General features: G+C 44.2%; 1 protein-coding gene across 2 annotated transcripts in view; it reads left to right on the top strand.

Annotated features, from left to right (window-relative positions):
• The first annotated feature begins 17,981 nt into the window (after positions 1-17,981).
• The window catches only part of LOC115158279 (transducin-like enhancer protein 4), a 76,488-nt gene continuing 70,595 nt past the window's right edge, over positions 17,982-23,874 (top strand). For both annotated transcript variants that reach the window (XM_029707042.1, XM_029707041.1), the window contains exon 1: positions 17,982-18,724. In XM_029707042.1, coding sequence (XP_029562902.1) covers positions 18,701-18,724 — 24 coding nt within the window. In that variant the 5' untranslated portion in view covers positions 17,982-18,700. The remainder of the gene's footprint in view (positions 18,725-23,874) is intronic.

Below are 23,874 nucleotides of genomic sequence, written 5' to 3'. Positions count from 1 at the left end.
GGAGCTTTGAGGTCCTTGTAGTTCATTGTAACTCCACAAGGCGGAAGTGTTGATTTAAAAACATCCTGTCTCATTTCTACTCTGGGCTGAATAATGCTCTGAGGTATTCCTCCATGTACTCCTCTGGCACAGAGGCATGGAATATTTGAAGAATGGGATGTCTGCTCCGTGGGGTTCCTGATTTTAGGTTTAGAAATTCTCATGTTCTGTTTAATTATAACATTGGAGACATTGAGACGTGACCCAGTTGGGACCTTCTCAAAACCCTTGTGTAGATATTCCATCTATCAATCAAATGCATAACTTGTCATCACATTCGGTTATTTCTCATGACACGCACACAGATATGCAGTGTTACGCATACACGGGCAGTTACACACACCTTCTTCCTATTGGTTATTTTGTGTGTGTGTGGTTCCAGCCCTCTTCCTCCTCTCCTTCCTGCTCTGTTCTGCTCTCTCTCTCACCCCATGGACTCCTGGATCTGAGCCCAGCGTTTAAATAAATATGAAAGTGCCCTATTTTCTGTGTCAGGATACAGAGTCCTCGGAGAAGCATTGATGAGTTGGTGATTGTTTTTCCTCTGCGACAACACATTGTATGGAAAAGCTGAAAATCGTTCAGATTTAATTTGAATGGTTATTAGCTACATCAAAGCCACCATACACTGTAGGCCTAAGAAAACATGAGCATATTGTAATGATTTATGATTGCTAAATACTGCACAATTTAAACACTTGCCACCCATTCCCCAAAATGTCTGTTAATATTGGACTATAAATTGTGCCTTCCTGTATTTTACTTATGCTAAAATGTTTATTCTACTGAGCCATTTACTTTGTTCTTATCTTAGTATTTCTTGTTGCATTGTCAGGAAGGAACCTGCAAGTAAGCATTTCATTAGACAGTCTATTCCATGTCTATCCCGTACATACGACTAATAAAACTTGAAACTAATGTTGGCTAATTAACTGTGTGCATGTACTGAGCAGAGGAGATAGAGTGGAGCGCCTGAATGGAGAGCGGGAAGCGTCTTGATTAATTATGATTGACTCATTCAGAACCATCGCTGCTTCCCCCATCACTCCCTCGCTCCTGCTCTACTTTATGGCTTGATTATGGAGACGCTCTCTGTTTTTCCTCTCTCTGTCTCCTTCCTCTCTCTCTCACCTCTTTCCGTCTGTCTCTCCCATACCTCTGGGGCGATACATGCTGTACTGGTTTATTCATGTGTCCCAGGGAACGGAGGCTGTCAATCTGCCTCTCCTCCATCCTCCCCCTCTCCTCCATCCCTCAGTCTATCTCTCCTGTCATTCCTCACTGCCTCCCTCTGTCACTCTCCCTCTCTTTTGTCTCTCTTTCGTCTGTGGCAGTCTCACCCTCTAAGTTTTTTTCTGCAAAGGCCTCGCTATTTATCTTAATCTTCATTTCTTTCTCTGTCTTTCTCGTCTTCACACAGTCACACTTCAACTCTTGTTTCCTCCCTGCCAATCTCTCTTCTTTTTTCTCATCTCTCTCTTCTGTCTATTCTTTGTGTCTGTCTTCATCTCCAGTTTCCGTGTGAGTGATGTATTGTATGGCCCAGCCCAGCTGGAGGAGTCCATGTTGACACAGCAGCTCAGTCTGATGCAGATGCTCTCATAGATCCACCATGGGAACCCTTGTCTGTCTGCATCTTCTTTTCTAATCTGGCCTTCCTCTGCATATCCTCCTCTCGCTTCCTCTCTACTCTGTCCTTCGCGTCAGCGTGTGTATGTCCGTCTGTGTGTCAGTCTGTGTGCGTGTGTGAAAGGTCAATGTGTTTCATCAGTGGTCTGCTGCGGGATTTGCAGCAGCTGTTTTGGTGATACAGTAGCAGGAAACCTAGTTGGAGAAATGGGGACTATTAAAAGTTTAATAGAGTCATGTGAGATACAAACAACATCCCCCTTTTTTTCTTCTCTGTGCCTATCCTTTCTTTCCTTCACTGCCCTTCCCGCTCTAGCTCCCCCTCTCATATCCTCCTCTATAATTCCCTCTCATCTTCTCTCTATCCCTGTTCTGTTGCTCAACACCTTCCTCTCTCATTTCCCTGTCTCACCCCTCCTCCCAATCTCTCCTGCCACTCTTTTTATCCCTCCCTCCCCATCGCACTCTTCCACCCTCTCTCCTTCTCCCATCTCTCTCTCTCCCCCCTCTCTTTATGAATCATCCTCACCCTCTCTCTCCAGTGCTAGTGAGATAAGAAAGGAGGGAAGGAGCGAGGGAATGTGAGAGAATAGAGACAGTACTAATGGTGTTCAGTGTAAAGCCCTCCCCAGTGGGGTAGTGGGCTGTTACCCAGCTGTCTGTGGGGCTTCTTGCCTGTCACTTCCAATCCCAGTGACACCACAGCTACAACACACACAGCTAGCTAGCATTCCACCTTGCCCCGCCCTTACACACACACCTCTCCTCTCCACCACCTACTCTCTCGCTCTCAAAGACACACACACATGTATTTTCTTGCACACCGAAACGTACTCACAGTACAGTCACACGCACACACACTGACTAACATTCACACACACACTGCTGGTGCAGTGTAGACTCCCCCTTGCTGAAAGCCAAATTCATTTAGCGAGCACTCTCCTTTTCCTAGCTCTGTGTGTGTATGTGTTTGCGTGCGCACACTTGCATCATCTCTTATTCATCCCTTTACAACCTCCACCTATCACGACTCTGAGAGAGGAAAACACATCAGGCTGAAAGTACAATGGTGCCTGTTCCTCACTATCTCTTATCTATCACTCTTCTCTCACTCACTCTACCTCTGTCTTTTTTCTAATGCTCCCTTGTCCCAGACAGTAAGCAACAGTGTGTCAATGACATGTTAATGATAGGGTTATTACTGTTGTAAACACTTAGACAGGCTTTTCTAGTTGGATCCCCTCCTTTCAGTCAGTCAGTCTGTTAGTTCTGTTTAAGTAGTATATATATATATATGTTGTCCCAGTTTGCCCTCCCTCTTCTCTCCTCTCTGCTCTGGCGCTGGCCTGCCTCTGAGCTGTGGTCTCTGTGTGAGTGGCGTGTGGTCATCCCGTGGTCTGTTCGCAGTCCCAGTGCGGTTCGCTCGCTCAGACTGAGGCCTGTGACCCTGTCTGTCTGTCTGTCTGTCTGCTGACTGGTGTTTCCCAATAAAACCCTCTGTGGTTCTGATGGGCTGTGATTAGAAAGCCAGTGTACACACACTAAGACACACACTAAGACACACACACACACTACTCTAGACTTCTCATATCACTCTTTCCTACTGTGTCAATCATCTCATTATAACACTATGAGAACTAGTGTTCTCCACCTCCTGAATAATCTGACAATGAACTGAGAAAAGTAATTCATCATATCCTGCCATGAGGCTTGCCTGTAAATTATAATGATCTTCAAGAGAATGATAAATATTGTAAATGATCTTGCAGAAATTATGCATTTCACCCAAAGGCTTTACAAGTTTCCACTGAATATTACTTGGAAGTGAATGGTGGCAAATGTTTTACTTTTAAACTAAAAAACAGAACAGAGATGCTAGTTCTAGGTCCCAAGAAACAAAGAGATCTGCTGTTGGGTCTGACAATGAATCTCGATGGTTGTACAGTCGTCTCAAAACTGTGAAGGACGTCGGCGTTACTCTGCACCCTGATCTCTCTTTTGACAAACATATACAAAATATTTAATGAGCAACTTTTTTTCATCTTCATAACATTGCAAAAATCTGAATACTTTTTGTCCAAAATGATGCAGAAAAACAAATCCATGCTTTTTCCACTTTGAGTTTAGACTACTGCAATGCTCTACTCTCCGGCTACCCGGATAAATCACTAAGTACACTTCAGCTAGTCCTGAACACGGCTGCTAGAATCTTGACTAGAACCAAAACATTTTATCATAAGCATTACATGGACCTGCTCCTACCTATCTCTCCGATTTGGTCCTGCCATACACACCTACACGTACGCTACGGTCACAAGACACAGGCCTCCTTATTGTTCCTAGAATTCTGAAGCAAACAGCTGGTTTTTGGTCTTTTTTTGTATTTTATTAGGATCCCCATTAGTTGTTGCAAAGCAGCAGCTACTCTTCCTGGGGTCCGCACAAAACATGAAACATGACATAATACAGAACATTAATAGACAAGAACAGCTCAAGGACAGAACTACGTAAAAAAAAAATGTTAAAGGCACACGTGGCCTACATATCAGTACATACAAACACACTATCTAGGTCAAATAGGGGAGAGGCGTTGTGCCATAAGGTGTTGATTTATCTATTTTTTTTAAATCAGGTTTGCTGTTTATTTGAGCAATATGGGATGGAACGTAGTTCCGTGCAACAATGGCTCTATTTAATACTGTATGCTTTCTTAAATTTGTTCTGGATTTGGGGACTGTGAAAAGACACCTGGTGGCATGTCTGGTGGGTTAAGTGTGTGTGTCAGAGCTGTGTGTAAGTTGTGTGTAACTATGCAAATTAGATAGATAGCTCTGAATCCATGATATGGCAAAGGTTGAAAAGTCATAACACACGTTTTTTCAACAACAGGTTATGGTCAATAATATCAAAGGCTGCACTGAAATGTAACAGTACAGCTCCCACAATCTTTCAACCAATCATCAGTCATTTGTGTCAGTGCAGTACATGTTGAGTGCCCTAGCCTGGTTCCTGACTTCTAGGGAGTTTTTCCTAGCCACCATGCTTCTACATCTGCATTGTTTGCTCTTTGGGGTTTTATGCTGGGTTTCTGTACAGCACTTTGTGATGATGTAAAAAGGGCTTTATAAATACATTTGATTGATTGATTGATTGATTATCTCCCCCAGTAGAAGGAACCGTCTTATCCAAGCCAAACTGAACACCGGGGGCTACTTCCAATAGACTTTAAACTATCTTTCCTCACTCCCTTCCTGTTTTGTAATAACTGATTAGTAATGACCTGTTATGGCCAATCAAGGAAGGAAGGAATAAAAGAAGGAAGGAAGAAATAATTGATTTGATGCGTTTTTAAACTGGTCCTAGGTAACAGCGTGATATAGGACAGTGAAGACAGGTAAAACTAGAGCCATGCTCTACTATATCTCCAGTCTATCCACAGTGGACTGCACAGCAGCAGTTAGGGTCTCATGTATACAGGTAGTGTAGTTATGTTTAATTTCCTGTCCAAGCTTCTGCTGCATGTGTAGAAGCCATAAAAAGCTCTATTGGAGATTTGTTAGACAGCCAGGGAGTCAGGTGCAGCACAGACGCCACACTGTGAGGTGAGAGACAGGGCAGAGGATGGGGAGGGAGAGAGAGAGATAGGGAGGGTCGAGGGAGGGAAAGAAAGGGAGAGAGAGGGAGGGAGGGATAGAGAGTGTGAGGGATGGGGGGAGAGGAAGGGAAAGATGGGGAGGGAGGGATAGAGAGTGTGAGAGATGGGGAGGGAGAGAGAGAGATAGGGAGGGAAAGAGAGGAGGGAGGGAGGGATAGAGAGTGTGAGGGATGGGGAGAGAGGGAGAGGGAGGGTCGAGGGAGGGAAAGATGGGGAGAGAGGGAGAGGGAGGCATGTGAGGGTCACAGAGAGGTACAGCTGGGAGGCAGTTGGAAACAGAGAGATTGAGCAGAGGGTTGGCAGGATGTAATAAAGAGCATAGTGTGTTTAATTTGATTTGATTGAATTATATTTTTATAGTTTTATGTGCAGAGCCTTCAACAAAGTCCAAAATCCTCCTGAAGTACCGTATGTGTACAGCTACAGAGATGATACCTCAATGACATAGTGTCATAGTCAGGGTAGGTTTAGTCTTATTCTGGGGTGGAGAATGTATCCTGTGTATTGTGTGTGTCTCCATGTGTGATTGTATGTGTTTGAGGGCTTCGGGGTCTGATGTGTGAGGATAGAGGTCACTAGTGTGGCAAGGGTTGTCATTCTGCAGTCTTAGAGAGTCTGTGTGTGTGTGTGTGTGTGTGTGTGGCGTGCGTACAGTGTGTATGTTTTGTATTTGCGCCTGTGTGTGTGTGTGTGTGTGTGTGTGTGTGTGTGTGTGTGTGTGTGTGTGTGTGTGTGTGTGTGTGTGTGTGTGTGTGTGTGTGTGTGTGTGTGTGTGTGTGTGTGTGTGTGTGTATGTGTGTGTGAGAGAGAGAGAGAGAGCCAGCTCGTGAATCAGTGAGCGTGTAGTGGTGAGTCAATGGCTGCTGACAGCTATGGAACATGCAGTCACAGTGCTCCAGTCCTGAGGGAATCACTGACTGGTCTTACCCACAGAGCCTCACACTGCTGCTCCTGCTACTGCTGCCTGCTCAATGTCACTCTGACATTTACTCTCACAGGGAAACATCCACACTGAAGGGAATTCAATGCAAAATGGCAGCACACATACTGTACATGCTTATAAGAATTCAATACAAAACAAAAACGCCACTATACAGGTATATTTTGACCACAATACATACGAGTCCTTTTCTCCCAAATTCTTTAGAACTCTAGCCAACATTACACATCAACCCCTCCCCTCCTCTTCTTGCTGTGTAAGTGTGACCATGATGTCCCAGCTATCCACCAGATGGTGTCATTTGGCCAAATGATGTAGATGTCTCTCTGGTTCCCTCTCTCAACACCCCTTCCTTCTTCCCTATACCTCACCACCATCCATCCACCCCACATTCATAGTTTCTCTCTTTCCATATCTTTCACCTCCTTTTTGAATGTACTGTATCGCCTTTCCTCCGTCCTGCTTTGATGATGTCGAGAACATGTTTAAATAGAATGTGGGGAAGGGGAGGTAACAGAAATGTTTCCATTTGGATAAAAATATATATTGTCTGTTTGAGTATAAATTGCTGTGGCTGTGTTAACATGTGTTGTATATGTGTATGAATATTTATGTATGTATATTTGCGTGTTCGTCACAGTGTGCGTGTGTGTGTGTGCATTAGTTACTCTAAGTTCAGGGAAGGGTTAATGTTGTCAGTAACAGGAAGAATTCCCAGATGGAAGACTTTTAGTTGGTGAACTTAATTGGCATGACATGGCCCAGGCACCCAGCCAACCTGCCTGGCCATTCCACAGCTGTGTGTGGAGAGAGAGAGAGAGGGAGGGAGGAAGGGAAGGCGGAAGAGAGAGAGGCACAGAGAGAGGGATATGGAGAAAGAGAGAGGGAGAGGGAGAGGAAGAAAGGGATGAAAAGAGAGAGGAAGGGAGAGAGATAAAGAGAGGGAGTGAGGGAGGGAAAGAGATGGGGGTTGAGGGGTATAATACCTCATCTGTTTGTCAGACCTTCTATATTCCCATTTACTTCCATTCTGTAACACAAAACAATATTAGAGGCCTGTAATGATTTGCATGTAACGATTAAACAGCTCATCATGTATGTGTGTAAGGGAGGAGGGATACGGCTGGGGAGGAATATGGTGTGTTTGGGGGAGGGATACGGCTGGGGAGGGATACGGTGTGTTTGGGGAGGGATACGGCTGGGGAGGTATATGGTGTGTTTGGGGGAGGGATACTGCTGGGGAGGGATATGGTGTGTTTGGGGGAGGGATACGGCTGGGGAGGGATATGGTGTGTTTGGGGGAGGGATACGGCTGGGGAGGGATATGGTGTGTTTGGGGGAGGGATACTGCTGGGGAGGGATATGGTGTGTTTGGGGGAGGGATACGGCTGGGGAGGAATATGGTGTGTTTGGGGGAGGGATACTGCTGGGGAGGGATATGGTGTGTTTGGGGAGGGATACGGCTGGGGAGGAATATGGTGTGTTTGGGGGAGGGATACTGCTGGGGAGGGATAAGGTGTGTTTGGGGGAGGGATACTGCTGGGGAGGGATAAGGTGTGTTTGGGGGAGGGATACGGCTGGGGAGGGATAAGGTGTGTTTGGGGGAGGGATACGGCTGGGGAGGGATACGGTGTGTTTGGGGAGGGATACGGCTGGGGAGGGATATGGTGTGTTTGGGGAGGGATACGGCTGGGGAGGGATATGGTGTGTTTGGGGAGGGATACGGCTGGGGAGGGATAAGGTGTGTTTGGGGAGGGATACGGCTGGGGAGGGATAAGGTGTGTTTGGGGAGGGATACGGCTGGGGAGGGATAAGGTGTGTTTGGGGAGGGATACGGCTGGGGAGGGATAAGGTGTGTTTGGGGAGGGATACGGCTGGGGAGGGATAAGTTGTGTTTGGGGAGATATACGGCTGGGGAGGGATAAGTTGTGTTTGGGGAGGGATACGGAATGGGGAATTGGATACGGCTGGGGAGGGATAATGTGTGAGGAGGAAGGAGGGATATGGCTGGGGAGGGATACGGTGGGGGGGGGGGGGTACGGCTGGGGAGGGATAATGTGTGAGGAGGAAGGAGGGATATGGTTGGGGTCAAACTCTGAGTCTAGGATGTTGCTGAATCAACTGTCTGACTCACACTAAAGTGGAGACTTCATTAGAGATCAAGCTAAAAAGGTCTCTCATTCTACAGAGCCTGCAGTGTTCATCTGTTACAGGTTTGTAGATGGAACCTTTCCTCTGACCTCCACAGGAATGTACTGAACTAGGTTCATCTAAGAATGTCAATGAGTAACATATAGTATCTCCAATCTTTATTGGAGATTTATTTCAGCTTGTTGTGGAGATTTTATCTCAAAAGAACTGAATCTAGTTTCAATGAAAATATCAACATAGTCAGCCGTGTCTATGGCCTTAGATTGTCTTTATAGCCAGTTTCCATGACCAGGTCCAGAACAAAGCCTGACTCATGTATTGGCTGGATACAACACAGTAAGCCTTTCTCAATGCTGTTTTCTGTTGAACAAATGACATTTCAGGGATGTATCTGGTGTAATGCACTGAGTTCCTCTCTCCTTTTGTTCACACGGATAGTCACACACTGACATGCACTACAACACATCTACTGTCTTTCTCTCTCGTTACATGTGTGCATGTTGTATGTATTGTTGGATTGTTGTTCCTGTACACACACAACTGCACTCCAGATCCCAGCTGTTTTGGGCCAGTTAAACAACACAGCTCCCCCAATGATTTTCCAAACATAGCATCATGAATTTTTCAAAATGGACATCCACCGTCTGCCCCTCAGCCAGCAGGCCCACATGTACACACACACTCTCCCTCTCTTCTCTCTCTCTATCCCTCTTCCAGTCTCTCACTGCTCTCCTCTTTCGGTCTGTCTCTCTCTCTCGCTCTCTCTTTTCACACACACACACACACACACACGCGCGCACACACACACACACACTGCATCTGTTCGCAAGAATCCCTGCCAGTATATTTTACACTTATGTGAATGAATGCATCCTAGTGTGAGACTGTTCATAGAGAGAGAAGCATCAGACATTTGGTACCGGCAGGGAGGCAGAAAGGGAGACAGAACCAAACACACATTCACTGGAAGATATCACTTGACAAATGGCCTGCAAAGATAAAACATTTCATATAAATGTAACCGTAATAGAATGATGGATACATACATGGTCATAGTAGATTGTATGTATTTGTACCAAATGTATGCACTTGACTTGACCATGGGTTTCTGCATTTGTCACTGTATATGAATTACACGCTGTGTGTGTTTGTGCATGAACGCCGTGTGTATCCATGCGCGTTTGTGTGTGTGTGTGTACACAAGTGGTGTGTATTTTGTCTTATGCATAACTTACACTCTCCTCCCGCCACACTACCATCCACTCCAGTCTTCCACAGAGCCAGGCAGTGAGAGGAGCTTTTATCCACTGCAGCCTGCCTGAATCCCAATTAGTCACACAATTGGCTTTTGCCAAGCAGCCTGATCAGAGTACAGTACATAGCCAGAGGAAAATACTGCAGCACTCCACTCACAGGCAGCACCAAGGATGGGCTGTCTAGCTGGCTCTCTATAGGGACACTGACTCACACAGACACACAGTAGATATACAGGGGAGCAAAGGCATATGTACAGTACATACAGTATATATACACTTATACACGCTTACACATACAGTATATACAAGAACAATATACAGACATCATACACACCAAATTGTACAAATTAGTGTATAGTACATAATCATACATCACATTTATACAATACTTCTACATGTGTGTATAATATATAACACAGTCCTATAGAGGAAAGAGGGAGCACTGAACAACGATAGCTACATAACCAATATGTCAATAGTAACATGCATGCAAACCTACACCCTCACATACTATATGCAGGCTCACACACAAACGCCACCAGGCCTGTATGCTTTATTGAAAACACACACACAAATATGAGTAGCTGCCAACACACGTCCATGGGTCTAAGCGTGAGGCGGTAGTGAGATGGAAATGAGCCTGATCCTAGTTTGGATGTGTGTCTCGTTTCCTGGAGATTCTCCACATTCATATCAAAACAGTGACCGCCTCAACATACATACACACACTCGCATGCGCATGTACACACTCATACTGTACACGCACGCACAGACACACACACATGCAGCACATTTGTACAAGCTCAACAGTGCACCCCGACCCACAAATCCAACAGGAAATAAGTGGGATAAACCTAATTATGGCAGTGTGACAGACTAAGTCTCACACATGCCCCTGAGCACACAGACAGGAAGGGGAATTTACCCTGTGAAAACACACGAACACACCCAAATAGCCAAATGTTTGCACTGCTGGGCATAGCCGTGGGAAGCAGGGGTGCTGAGGGTGCTGCAGCACCCCCTGAAAAATATAAAAAGTAGTGCACTGGGCCTTTACTAGTCCAGTATTAGTGGACCGATATAACTCTGTGTAGAACGGGTAAAAAAAAAACATTGCAGAAAGACGCTGTTCACATCACTTTGATTTGAACCGTTCTGTTTAACCAATGTCAACATCCAGCTTGTCCAGTTCCACATTTGTAGAGATTGTTTTTTTTTTCTTAATGTACAGTACCAGTCAAAAGTTTGGACACGCCTACTCATTCCAGGGTTTTTCTTTATTTTTACTATTTTCTACATTGTAGAATAGTAGTGAAGACATCAAAACTATGAAATTACACATGGAATCATGTAGTAACCAAAAAAGTGTTAAACAAATCAAAATATATTTTAGATTCTCCAAAGTAGCTACCATTTGCCTTGATGACAGCTTTGCACACTCTTGGCATTCTCTCAACCAGCTTCATGAGGAAGTCCCCTGGAATACATTTCAATTAACAGGTGTGCCAATACATTTTCATTTATTTAACACTTTTTAAGTTACTACGTGATTCCATATTTGCTATTTCACAGTTTTGATGTCTTCACTATTATTCAACAATGTAGAAAATAGTAAAAATAAAGAAAAACCCTGGAATGAGTAGCTGTGTCCAAACTTTGGACTGGTACGGTATATATGCTATGAGGTTGAAATCTGCAACAGTTTAATGTGTGCTACTGTGAACTAAGGAGTAGCTGCTGAGTTCAGAGTAGAGAGAACCTGCCTGGAGAATGGGAGGTGGAATTTGTTCTCCTCTTGATGTAGTTGTAAACAGAACTATCATTATAGTGAAACATGCCCTGGCATACTGACTTTCACACACATGGGAGGGAGGCAACAAGTGAAGAGTAGAGAGAGAACGAGAGAGAGAGTGTGAGAGAGAAGGGAGACAGGCACAGAAAGAGAGAGATGAAGAGAGATCTGATAGAGAGAGAGAGGAGGAAGAGAGAGGTGAGTCACTGCTCTGAGGGTGGCTATAGGCAATGAGGTACAGGGCCAGAGGTGACAAACATACTCACTCAGGGAATAAGCCCCATCTATCAGAGTGATCGATGCTCACTGACAAGTGTGTGTGTGTAACTCCCTTTCGTTGCGTGTGTGTTTTGTGTGTGTGTGTGTGTGTGTGTGTGTGTGTGTGTGTGCAGCAGGTAACACAGTCACAAACAGGGACAGAGTGACAACACTGTTTCAAACAGGAATGCTTTCAAAGCAGACAGCTGGAGTGAGTTCAAAGCGCTGTGTTGCTTTACAGTAACATTATAGAATACAAACTACGAAGTACTGCATCAACAAATGTTAGTCTCTATGACTTGTATTACAGCTAGCTGTAGGTTGCAGAAACGTACAGTAAAAAGAGTCCTTGCTGACTTCTATCTTCTCATGTTGACAGAACAAAAGTAACACACCCACCCAGTGGTGTAGTGGTGCCTGGAGAAATGGGTATACTCCAATTTTGCCCCAAACTAATCAAATGCCCTGCCCAGCGAAGGAAAGGAGCCCTGTGTGAAAAATGAGATGAAAAATGTCTCTCTATGAGACACAGTCACACACTCTGAATGACCTAAAATTATAAATCACATATTGGTCTTTCACAGTCAGGCCAACCCAAGCTGTACTGTTAATATTGGTCTTTCACAGTCACGCCAACCCAAGCTGTACTGTTCATATTGGTCTTTCACAGTCAGGCCAACCCAAGCTGTACTGTTCATATTGGTCTTTCACAGTCACGCCAACCCAAGCTGTACTGTTCATATTGGTCTTTCACAGTCACGCCAACCCAAGCTATACTGTTAATATTGGTCTTTCACAGTCACGCCAACCCAAGCTGTACTGTTAATATTGGTCTTTCACAGTCACGCCAACCCAAGCTGTACTGTTAATATTGGTCTTTCACAGTCACGCCAACCCAAGCTGTACTGTTCATATTGGTCTTTCACAGTCACGCCAACCCAAGCTGTACTGTTAATATTGGTCTTTCACAGTCAGGCCAACCCAGGCTGTACTGTTAATATTGGTCTTTCACAGTCACGCCAACCCAAGCTGTACTGTTAATATTGGTCTTTCACAGTCACGCCAACCCAAGCTGTACTGTTAATATTGGTCTTTCACAGTCACGCCAACCCAAGCTGTACTGTTCATATTGGTCTTTCACAGTCACGCCAACCCAAGCTGTACTGTTCATATTGGTCTTTCACAGTCACGCCAACCCAAGCTGTACTGTTAATATTGGTCTTTCACAGTCACGCCAACCCAAGCTGTACTGTTAATATTGGTCTTTCACAGTCACGCCAACCCAAGCTGGACTGTTAATATTGGTCTTTCACAGTCACGCCAACCCAAGCTGTACTGTTAATATTGGTCTTTCACAGTCACGCCAACCCAAGCTGTACTGTTAATATTGGTCTTTCACAGTCACGCCAACCCAAGCTGTACTGTTCATATTGGTCTTTCACAGTCACGCCAACCCAAGCTGTACTGGTCATATTGGTCTTTCACAGTCAGGCCAACCCAAGCTGTACTGTTCATATTGGTCTTTCACAGTCATGCCAACCCAAGCTATACTGTTAATATTGGTCTTTCACAGTCACGCCAACCCAAGCTGTACTGTTAATATTGGTCTTTCACAGTCACGCCAACCCAAGCTGTACTGTTAATATTGGTATTTCACAGTCACGCCAACCCAAGCTGTACTGTTCATATTGGTCTTTCACAGTCACGCCAACCCAAGCTGTACTGTTCATATTGGTCTTTCACAGTCAGGCCAACCCAGGCTGTACTGTTCATATTGGTCTTTCACAGTCAGGCCAACCCAGGCTGTACTGTTAATATTGGTCTTTCACAGTCACGCCAACCCAAGCTGTACTGTTAATATTGGTCTTTCACAGTCACGCCAACACAAGCTGTACTGTTAATATTGGTCTTTCACAGTCACGCCAACCCAAGCTGTACTGTTCATATTGGTCTTTCACAGTCACGCCAACCCAAGCTGTACTGTTCATATTGGTCTTTCACAGTCAGGCCAACCCAGGCTGTACTGTTAATATTGGTCTTTCACAGTCACACCAACCCAAGCTGTACTGTTAATATTGGTCTTTCACAGTCACGCCAACCCAAGCTGTACTGTTAATATTGGTCTTTCACAGTCACGCCAACCCAAGCTGTACTGTTAATATTGGTCTTTCACAGTCACGCCAACCCAAGCTGTACTGTTAATATTGGTCTTTCACAGTCACGCCAACCCAAGCTGTACTGTTCATATTGGTCTTTCACAGTCACGCCAACCCAAGCTGTACTGTTAATATTGGTCTTTCACAGTCACGCCAACCCAAGCTGTACTGTTAATATTGGTTTTTCACAGTCACGCCAACCCAAGCTGTACTGTTTATATTGGTCTTTCACAGTCACGCCAACCCAAGCTGTACTGTTCATATTGGTCTTTCACAGTCACGCCAACCCAAGCTGTACTGTTAATATTGGTCTTTCACAGTCACACCATTCCAGGCTGTACTGTGCAGTAGGCCTACTATTGAAATATATATTAGTCAGAAATTCACAGGTGTCAGATTTTCTCCAATTTTTTTCAGGTTTTTGTTCTCAAAGTAACACTTTTTTCAAAGTCCATAACTATGCTTAAACCACATCAGGAGACCACTTTAAAATATATTTTTAAGGGTAGTTACCCTTTATTTCAAGTGTGCAGGCACCTAGCACTATTGTTTGATTGAGTGGTGATTCTGTAGCACATGAGATTGAATTTGCAAAATAAATGGCCACTGGACTGCTGCAAATAGGCCTAATCATGATATCATTCTGACAGGTAGGCATAGGCTATTTTGTAACTAGTTAACATTTAATAGAGTTTTTCGGGGAAGCCTTTCCATCAACCATAAGACAGTTAGGCCTATCATTAGCATCACTATATATAAAGGCATTATCCTAATCATATTAGCAACCCATGATAGTTGTTGCATCTTTAAATCCCCCCTATTTCTAACATATATTTCCATCTCTATCCATGAAACCGCTTGCGTGTGGTGTGCGAATTTTAGAACGTTTTTTTCCCACAAATTGCATTTTGGAATATTCACGCGTAGGCCTACTGCGGCGTGTACATTCCTGCGCCTAAAATGTGAATTAATTATAGTTTATCAACATTTTAAGATAAACATTCCGATCTGTTCCATCAGCCCTGTTAATTGATATGGCGTATACCTCCACTACACTACTCTGATACCTATCAATGAGGATTAAGAAGTGAGCATACACAATGCCCACTGAAAAATAAGTGGGTATACGGCGTATACCTGCGTATACCCTCACCACTGCACACACCTCATTATATTCTGTCCATGTGCATGGCATAATGGTATTGGTCTTATATGAGAATACTGTAAACAGAATCATAACTTTCTGCTTTGAAATGAACGTAAGTGTAATTTTTTCAGTCCCCCTCACTACATTCCTAATCTTTAATTCGGACTGTGGACACGAGTAGGGAGCTTTCCCGCTCAGTTTAGGAATAGAAGGATTTAAATTAACGGCGGAATTTACTGAGCATTTATGTAGCGTGACTGACAGCGGGAGTCTGTGAAGGGGTATGTGCGTGCGTGTTGGTGTGTGTGTATACGTGTATAATAATTGGAACTTCAATGCCCACAATCCCCACAGACTCTTCAACTCCCCCTCCATTGCCCGCAACCAGTCATTGGACATCCGAGCCATGATTGGTCAGATTTTTCCTATGATGTCAAGACCCAACGTGGGACAATGTATTGCTTATTGGCTAAAGTAGGCACCAAGCTCGGCCAATCAGCGAGCGATTAGACCGTTTTTACAGCGGCAAGCTTTTAAGGTGGTCTTGAAGTATTTGTATGTTCTCGTTTCCTCAAATTGAATCACCTCAGAGGCGGATATAATTTCTCGAAGACAATGTTTGCCTGTCTCATTGCGCAGTTATGTTATATTTACATAGTTGTTTACATCAAGGGCTGTCATTTTTCTCCTATAGCCTAGACATGTTTAGACATGTTTATATTGATCAATTTGAGTGAAGTTATGGCGCTTAGATATCAACCTAACATTACATGCATGAATTTTGAAAGAAAATTTGGGAAAACTCACCTGTTTAGGTTTACTGATGAAGAATCGTTACTGCCAAGTTAAATATGTTTGCAATCTGATACAGTTTCAATGTGTAGGTTATAGAAATATGATAATGCGGCTGCATTGTTGACTATAGTTAAACTATGATATCATTATACACACTGTGATCAGACAGGTAGGTTCAAATCAAATTTGATTTGTCACATGCGCCAAATACAACAAGTGTGGACCTTACAGTGAAATTCTTACTTACAATGCAGTTTTAAGAAAAAAAAGAAAGAAAAAAAAACGAGAAATAAAAGAAACAGATAAAGAGCAGTGGCAAAATAACAGTAGCGAGGCTATATACAGGGGATATCGGTACAGAGGCAATGTGCGGGGCCACCGGTTAGTCGAGGTAATTTGAGGTTCGAAGCTCACCTCTCTGAAGATTCAATAGGTCTACATATAGAACCTTTGGGATTTGTTGAGTTTACCTATTAAATTGAGAGGTGAGATTGATGCAGACTGAAAACATGTACACAGAAAACCTTAGTCATTAGGGAGCTGCCATTAAATTACTGTTCAAACGGTTCTTATAGATACATCAAAGGCCAATGCTGCATGCAGGTACACTACACATACAATAAAGATTGAGTTGTCTGTTTATTTTGTTTCTATAAATCACCATCTGACATCATTCAAGTTAATACAGTTTGGTAAGATATGAATAAGAATAGAATATGTAAGTGTGACTTGATTAAGTAACCTACATTATACTGTGCAAGAGAAGGTAGAGGGGTCAGTGGAGAAGGAGGGGTCAGTGGAGAAGGAGGGGGTCAGTGGAGAAGGAGGGGGTTAGTGAATGGGATAAGGGAGTTTAGACTTGAGTATGGAGTATCACAAACACTGGTCAAAATCACTGGTACCACCAAAAAGTCTGACCACCATACTGGCCACTATAGTTAGGTGTTGTCAGGCTCATCTCAAGGTGCCTTAATAGATAAAAACACTCATCCCTATTAAGCCAGCACCCAGCCCTGTTTATCCAGCACCACCCAGTCAGCCCTGTGTAGATTAGACAGCTCATCAGCCTATCAGCTTTGAACCCTGTGCTCCTGATCAGCTCTCCCAGGGAAATAGACTCAGAGTCATGTGAATAATTACCTGCCTAGATAACACTGATTAGTGCAATCCCCTACCTGCCTGGGAGGAGGGTAAGGTAATACCACCTCTCAGATGGAGGAGGGAGACAGAGAGGAGGGGGTGGGGTGGCAAATGAGTTATTGGATGATGAAGTGTGTAAGATGAAGACCAATAAGAGATGGATGGATAAAGAATGAGAGAGGGGTTTGAGGGTTAATAGGGATATGAATAACGCTAGTTACTGACTGTAAGAGAGAAGTATTGATGTGCAGCACAGTTAGGCTATCTGAGGTCCAGGGGTGTTTATTAACCTATTATTGTGAGCTTTAGCATATCAAATTCCTTAGTTATTGTAAACTTCAGTTGTGTAAAAATGAAAAGAGCTTTACTCGTTAGGTAACCTCTTTTTCAAGATGCCGTAAGAGATGAGTGTGTGTGTGTGTGTCTGTCTGCCTGTGTGTTCTTTCCTCGTACGAGTCTTGGAAGCCATGAGAGTGGGATGTTCATTCGTAAGGGATTAATTCCTGGTTGATCAAGTTCAAAAGCGAAGCCGCCCTCGGTAAACTCATCTAGCCTATAGCCAAATGGTGGGATTACTTACTTATGGAAATAATACCCTTTAACAAACAGGTCTGGGCAGAAATAACCACTACAATATTCAAATGTCTCAAGATGTTATTTACATCTGATGTATTTATAATATGTGTATGTTTCTGTTTGTGCGTGCGAACTAGAATACAGACAGGTCTTTTATCTTCTCAGAATGACTAATTATCTGTATTTGTGTGCGTTTTTGTGTTTGTCTAAGTGGTTTGTTTATGTGTGTGCACTCATATCTGTAACGATAGTGTGTGAGGATGTGTGTCTCTGTGCCTGTCTCTTTGTGCATGGCTGATTGCTTTGTCCATCTGACCACAATTGAAAGGGTATCTCTAGCTATCTCAGTCTGTGTCTCTATCTCGGGCGCTCCACCTTAAGTAGAGCTTTAGCATGCTGTTGTGTTTGTGTTGAAGCCAACAGGCACAATATATTACAGTCTAGGGCTCGCTGCTGAAAAGCCTGCTGGATCTTCTAGTGACCTGCTGTTCTTTCCTGCTTTCCTGTGTTTTTTCCCTTCAGATTTAGATTAAAAACAAAGCTCTCTCTCTCTCACTGTTTTTTCTCCCTCTTCTTTTTCTTTTCTATTCCAACTGACAAGCCAACCCTTCAGTTTCAGGTTCTGTGCTCTCCTATAAGAAGAAGAGGGGAGTTACTGTAGATTGTTGGTGTATTTGGATGGAGGAGTGGAGTGTAGTGTTTGTATCTTGTTGGTGAAGGGACAGGGAAGGGGGGGTACTTAGGTGTAAAGCTCGAGTTTCACTGTCATGTCAGTGCGCGTGGACTCTAACTGATCACAGAGCGAGAGAGTCAGAGGGAAACGAGAGTGTGACTTTGGTTACACCGAGGAGACGGAAAGAAGGAAAAGGAGTTTGGGGATCCGTTTTACCGTGAGACTTGTAGGATGCACTGACGGACTGAGCTCTCCCAGCTGTGTCGACAGGCTCCCGTGTTGGAGAGACAGACAGAAACAGAAAGAAGAGAAAAAAGCGGGACTGGGCAGGAGTGAGGACTACTCTCTCCAGCCTTGCCTGAGCCCAGACCAGAGCAGGGGGAGAGATCTGGACTAGGCTGTGTTCCTGGTTGAGGGTAGAGGAGTGGAGGGCCAGGGGACGGGCTCTGACCTGGCCATCAAACAGACCGTGAGCATCTCCTCTCCTGGGACCATGTACCCTCAGGGCAGGCATCCGGTAAGTGACACCTCTCTATCTGAATACTGCTCAGTAACAAGGTCAGAGACTGCACTGAGAGGGACAGAGACATGGAACAGTTATGGTGCTTAAAGAGATTCCTTCTAACACACACACACGCAAACTCACATATGCAGTCACACATGCGCACACACACACACACACACACACACACACCCTCCTACCCTCCACTGTCTATCCCCTGTCACCTGCACCCAGGTGCTGTTGAGAGCAAGTTGAGAGGTAGTTGTTTGGGTGGTATAGCTGACTCCCACTTTACTCTAGTGTGTGTATGTTTGTCTGTCCTGTGTGTGTGTGTGGTATATTTGTTTATGTGTCCAGGAATAGCGTGTTATAAGGCAGAGGGATATGTATTCCTCTCCCTACCTCCCTTCATCCCTCCTCTCATTACTATAGTGTTGGGGACTGAAGGATGGAGCTGGAAGAGGGGGTGGGCTTGACCACACATGCGAGAGAGACAGACAGAGAGAGAGACATATACAGACATGAGGTCTAGTCGCTATAATCAGATGTGTTGTCTGTTTCTTTGTATCTGGTGCAAATGGGTCAGTGGACACTCCATTTTCAGCCTGCAACCACAGATAATTATGGATGACATTTTCAGAAGAGGGGGCATGTGAAATCAATTATAATCACAGACAGAATGCAAATAAGTGGAATAGAATGGAAGCAAGATTGAGAGAAAAAAGGCATTGTGAATTAGAAATGGAAATGAATAGGAGATCACACTGGAAATAGCTCAATACTCAGTCTGTTTTCTCTTTAGTCACATCAGAGGTTTTGTTCAGAGTTGAACAGTGTTTGTGATAAAGTTCAGTCCCAGATTGAGCCAAATCTAACAGATCAATACATACTTCTGCTGCCATTGGAACTTTACTTCTGCTGCTTGCTGGTGTAATGGGATCTACAGCACAGAGAAGATGGGAGAGTGCAATGAACACGTGTGTGTGTGTGTGTGTGTGTGTGTGTGCGTGGGTGGGTGCTCACCATGTTATACTAATGTCTTATGAATCAATGTCTTCATTTTTATTTATTTGCAAACTATCACGAATTACAAAGGGAAACCCAGCCGCAAGTTGCCCAGTGACTTGAGCCTACCATATGAGCTAAATGCCTTCTATGCTCGCTTCGAGGGAAACAACACTGAACCATGCGTGAGAGCACCAGCTGTTCCGGAAATTCATAAGGCCACAGGGCCAGACGGATTACCAGGATGTGTACTCAGAGCATGCGCTGATCAGTTGGAAAGTGTCTTCCCTGACATTTTAAACCTCTCCCTGACCCAGTCTGTAATACCTACATGTTTCATGCAGACCACCATAGTCCCTGTGCCCAAGAACGCCAAGGTAACCTGTCTAAATGACTATTGCCCAGTAGCACTCACATCAACACCACCATCTCAGACACCCTGGACCCACTCCAATTTGCATACAGCCCCAACAGATCCACAGAAGACGCAATCTCTATTGCACTCCACACTGCCCTTTCCCACTTGGACAAAAGGAACACCTACGTGAGAATGCTGTTCATTGACTACAGCTCAGCGTTCAACACCATAGTGCCTTCCAAGCTCATCACTAATATAAGGACCCTTGGATTGAACACCTCCCTCTGAAACTGGATCCTGGACTTCCTGACAGGATGCCCGCAGGTGGGGAGGGTAGGCAACAACCCATCCGCCACGCTGACCCTCAACATTAAGTTTGTCGACAACCCGATGGTAGTAGGCCTGATCACCAATGATGATGAGACAGCCTATAGGGAGGAGATCAGAGACCTGGCAGTGTGGTGCCAGGACAACAACCTATCCCTCAACGTCAGAAAGACAATGGAGCTGATCGTGGACTACAGGAAATGGAGGGCCGAGCATGTCCCCATTCACATTGGCGGGGCTGTATGGGAGCGTGTCTAGAGCTTCAAGTTCCTCGGTGTTTACATCACTACGATCTATCATGGTCCAAACACACCAACACAGTCATGAAGCGGGAACGACAACGCCTCTTCCCCCTCAGGAGACTGAAAAGATTTGGCATGGGCCCTCAGATCCTCAAAGTTATACAGCTGCACCATTGAGAGCATCTTGACTGGCTGCATCACTGAGCACACTGCCATCCAGGACCTCTATACCAGGTGGTGTCGGAGGAAGGTCCTAAAAATTGTCAGACTCCAGCCACCCAAGTCATAGACTGTTCTCTCTGCTACTGCAGGGCAAGTGGTACTGATGCACCAAATCTGGAACCAACAGGACCCTGAACAGGTTCTACCCCCAAGCCATAAACACTGCTAAATACAGTGAGGGAAAAAAGTATTTGATCCCCTGCTGATTTTGTATGTTTGCCCACTGACAAAGAAATGATCAGTCTATAATTTTAATGGTAGGTTTATTTGAACAGTGAGAGACAGAATAACATAAAACAAATCCAGAAAAACGCATGTAAAAATGTTATAAATTGATTTGCATTTTAATGAGGGAAATAAGTATTTGACCCATTTACATTTACGTCATTTAGCAGACGCTCTTATCCAGAGCGACTTACAAATTGGTGCATTCACCTTATGATATCCAGTGGAACAACCACTTTACAACAGTACATCAATATTTTTTTTGGGGGGGGGGTGGAAGGATTACTATATCCTATCCCAGGTATTCCTTAAAGAGGTGGGGTTTCAGGTGTCTACGGAAGGTGGACCCCCTCAATCAGAAAGATTTCTGGCTCCCAGGTGTCTTTTATACAGGTAACAAGCTGAGATTAGGAGCACACTCTTAAAGGGAGTGCTCCTAATCTCAGCTTGTTACCTGTGTAAAAGACACCTGTCCACAGAAGCAATCAATCAATCAGATTCCAAACTCTCCACCATGACCAAGACCAAAGAGCTCTCCAAGGATGTCAGGGACAAAATTGTAGACCTACACAAGGCTGGAATGGGCTACAAGACCATCGCCAAGCAGCTTGGTGAGAAGGTGACAACATTTGGTGCGATTATTCGCAAATGGAAGAAACACAAAAGAACTGTCCATCTCCCTCGGCCTGGGGCTCCATGCAAGATCTCACCCCGTGAAGTTACAATGATCATGAGAACGGTGAGGAATCAGCCCAGAACTACACGGGAGGATCTTGTCAATGATCTCAAGGCAGCTGGGACCATAGTCACCAAGAAAACAATTGGTAACACTTCGCCGCGAAGGACTGAAATCCTGCAGCGCCCGCAAGGTCCCCTTGCTCAAGAAAGCACATATACATGCCCGTCTGAAGTTTGCCAATGAACATCTGAATGATTCAGAGGACAACTGGGTGAAAGTGTTGTGGTCAGATGAGACCAAAATGGAGCTCTTTGGCATCAACTCAACTCGCCGTGTTTGGAGGAGGAGGAATGCTGCCTATGACCCCAAGAACATCATCCCCACCGTCAAACATGGAGGTGGAAACATTATGCTTTGGGGGTGTTTTTCTGCTAAGGGGACAGGACAACTTCACCTCATCAAAGGGAAGATGGACGGGGCCGTGTACCGTCAAATCTTGGGTGAGAACCTCCTTCCCTCAGCCAGGGCATTGAAAATGGGTCGTGGATAGGTATTCCAGCATGACAATGGCCCAAAACACACAGCCAAGGCAACAAAGGAGTGACTCAAGAAGAAGCACATTAAGGTCCTGGAGTGGCCTAGCCAGTCTCCAGACCTTAATCCCATAGAAAATCTGTGGAGGGAGAGTTGCCAAACGTCAGCCTCGAAACCTTAATGACTTGGAGAAGATCTGCAAAGAGGAGTGGGACAAAATCCCTCCTGAGATGTGTGCAAACCTGGTGGCCAACTACAAGAAATGTCTGACCTCTGTGATTGCCAACAAGGGTTTTGCCACCAAGTACTAAGTCATGTTTTGCAGAGGGGTCAAATACTTATTTCCCTCATTAAAATGCAAATCAATTTATAACATTTTTGACATGCGTTTTTCTGGATTTTTTTGTTGTTATTCTGTCTCTCACTGTCCAAATAAACCTACTATTAAAATTATAGACTAAACATTTCTTTGTCAGTGGGCAAACGTACAAAATCAGCAGGGGATCAAATACTTTTTTCCCTCACTGTACTTAGTTAAATAGTTAACAAAATAGCTACCCGGACTATCTGCATTGAACCTTTTTAAAAAACTTTTTTTTGGACTGCTACAGTTTAGTGTCTGTCTGTCACTTTATTCCTAGTTATATGTACATATCTACCTCAATTACCTCGTACCCATGCACATTGACTCGATACTGGTACCCCTTGTATATTGCCAAGTTATCGTTACTCATTGTGTATCTATTATTACTTTAATTACATGTTTTACTTTTCTATTATTTCTCTATTTTCTTTCTCTCTGCATTTTTGGGGAGAGCCGTGAGTATGCATTTCACTGTTACAAAGAATGTGACGAATACAATTTTGATTTGATCAAATGAACACATTAATGTCCAGATAATTATAACATCAGACTCCCTGGACATGACTATCTGGATACATTACATCAGTGTTAATTTTGACAGCTATTTTAGAGTTAGTCTTTATGACTAAAATACATTTTAGCATGCCATCGTGCTCATGTTGATTTTGTTCACCCACACCAGAAGCGATCAGGACACACAGGTTGAAATATCAAAACAAACTCTGAACCAATTATATTAATTTGGGGACAGGTCAAAAAGCATTGAACATTTATGGCAATTTAGCTAGCTAGCTTCCTGTTGCTAGCTAATTTGTCCTGGTATATAAACATTGGGTTGTTATTTTACCTGAAATGCACAAGGTCCTCAACTCCGACAATTCATCTACAGATAAAACGGTAAACCAAATTTGTTTCTCATCATCTCTCCTCCTTCCTTAAGGCTTATTTTTCTTCTTTGGACTTTATATGGCGGTTGGCAACCAACTTTACAGCATTACTACAACCTACCGGAGTGTGGACCTAAGTTCATCTTTCAGTCACCCACGTATATGCTCCTGAAAACCAATGAGGAGATGGGAGAGGCCGACTTGCAGCGCGTTGAGCGTCACAAATAGAACCAATTTATATTTTAGCGCTTGGCCACGCAGACACTCGCTGACGCCCGCAAGCAGTGTGGGTGCAATGATTGAATAACCTGTAGGTGTAAAT

The sequence above is a fragment of the Salmo trutta genome, chromosome 22, assembly GCF_901001165.1.
Source record: "Salmo trutta chromosome 22, fSalTru1.1, whole genome shotgun sequence".
NCBI classification, from domain to species: Eukaryota; Metazoa; Chordata; class Actinopteri; order Salmoniformes; family Salmonidae; genus Salmo; species Salmo trutta.
Note: the sequence above shows the minus strand (reverse complement) of the source record. Positions and strands in the feature narration are given on the sequence as shown.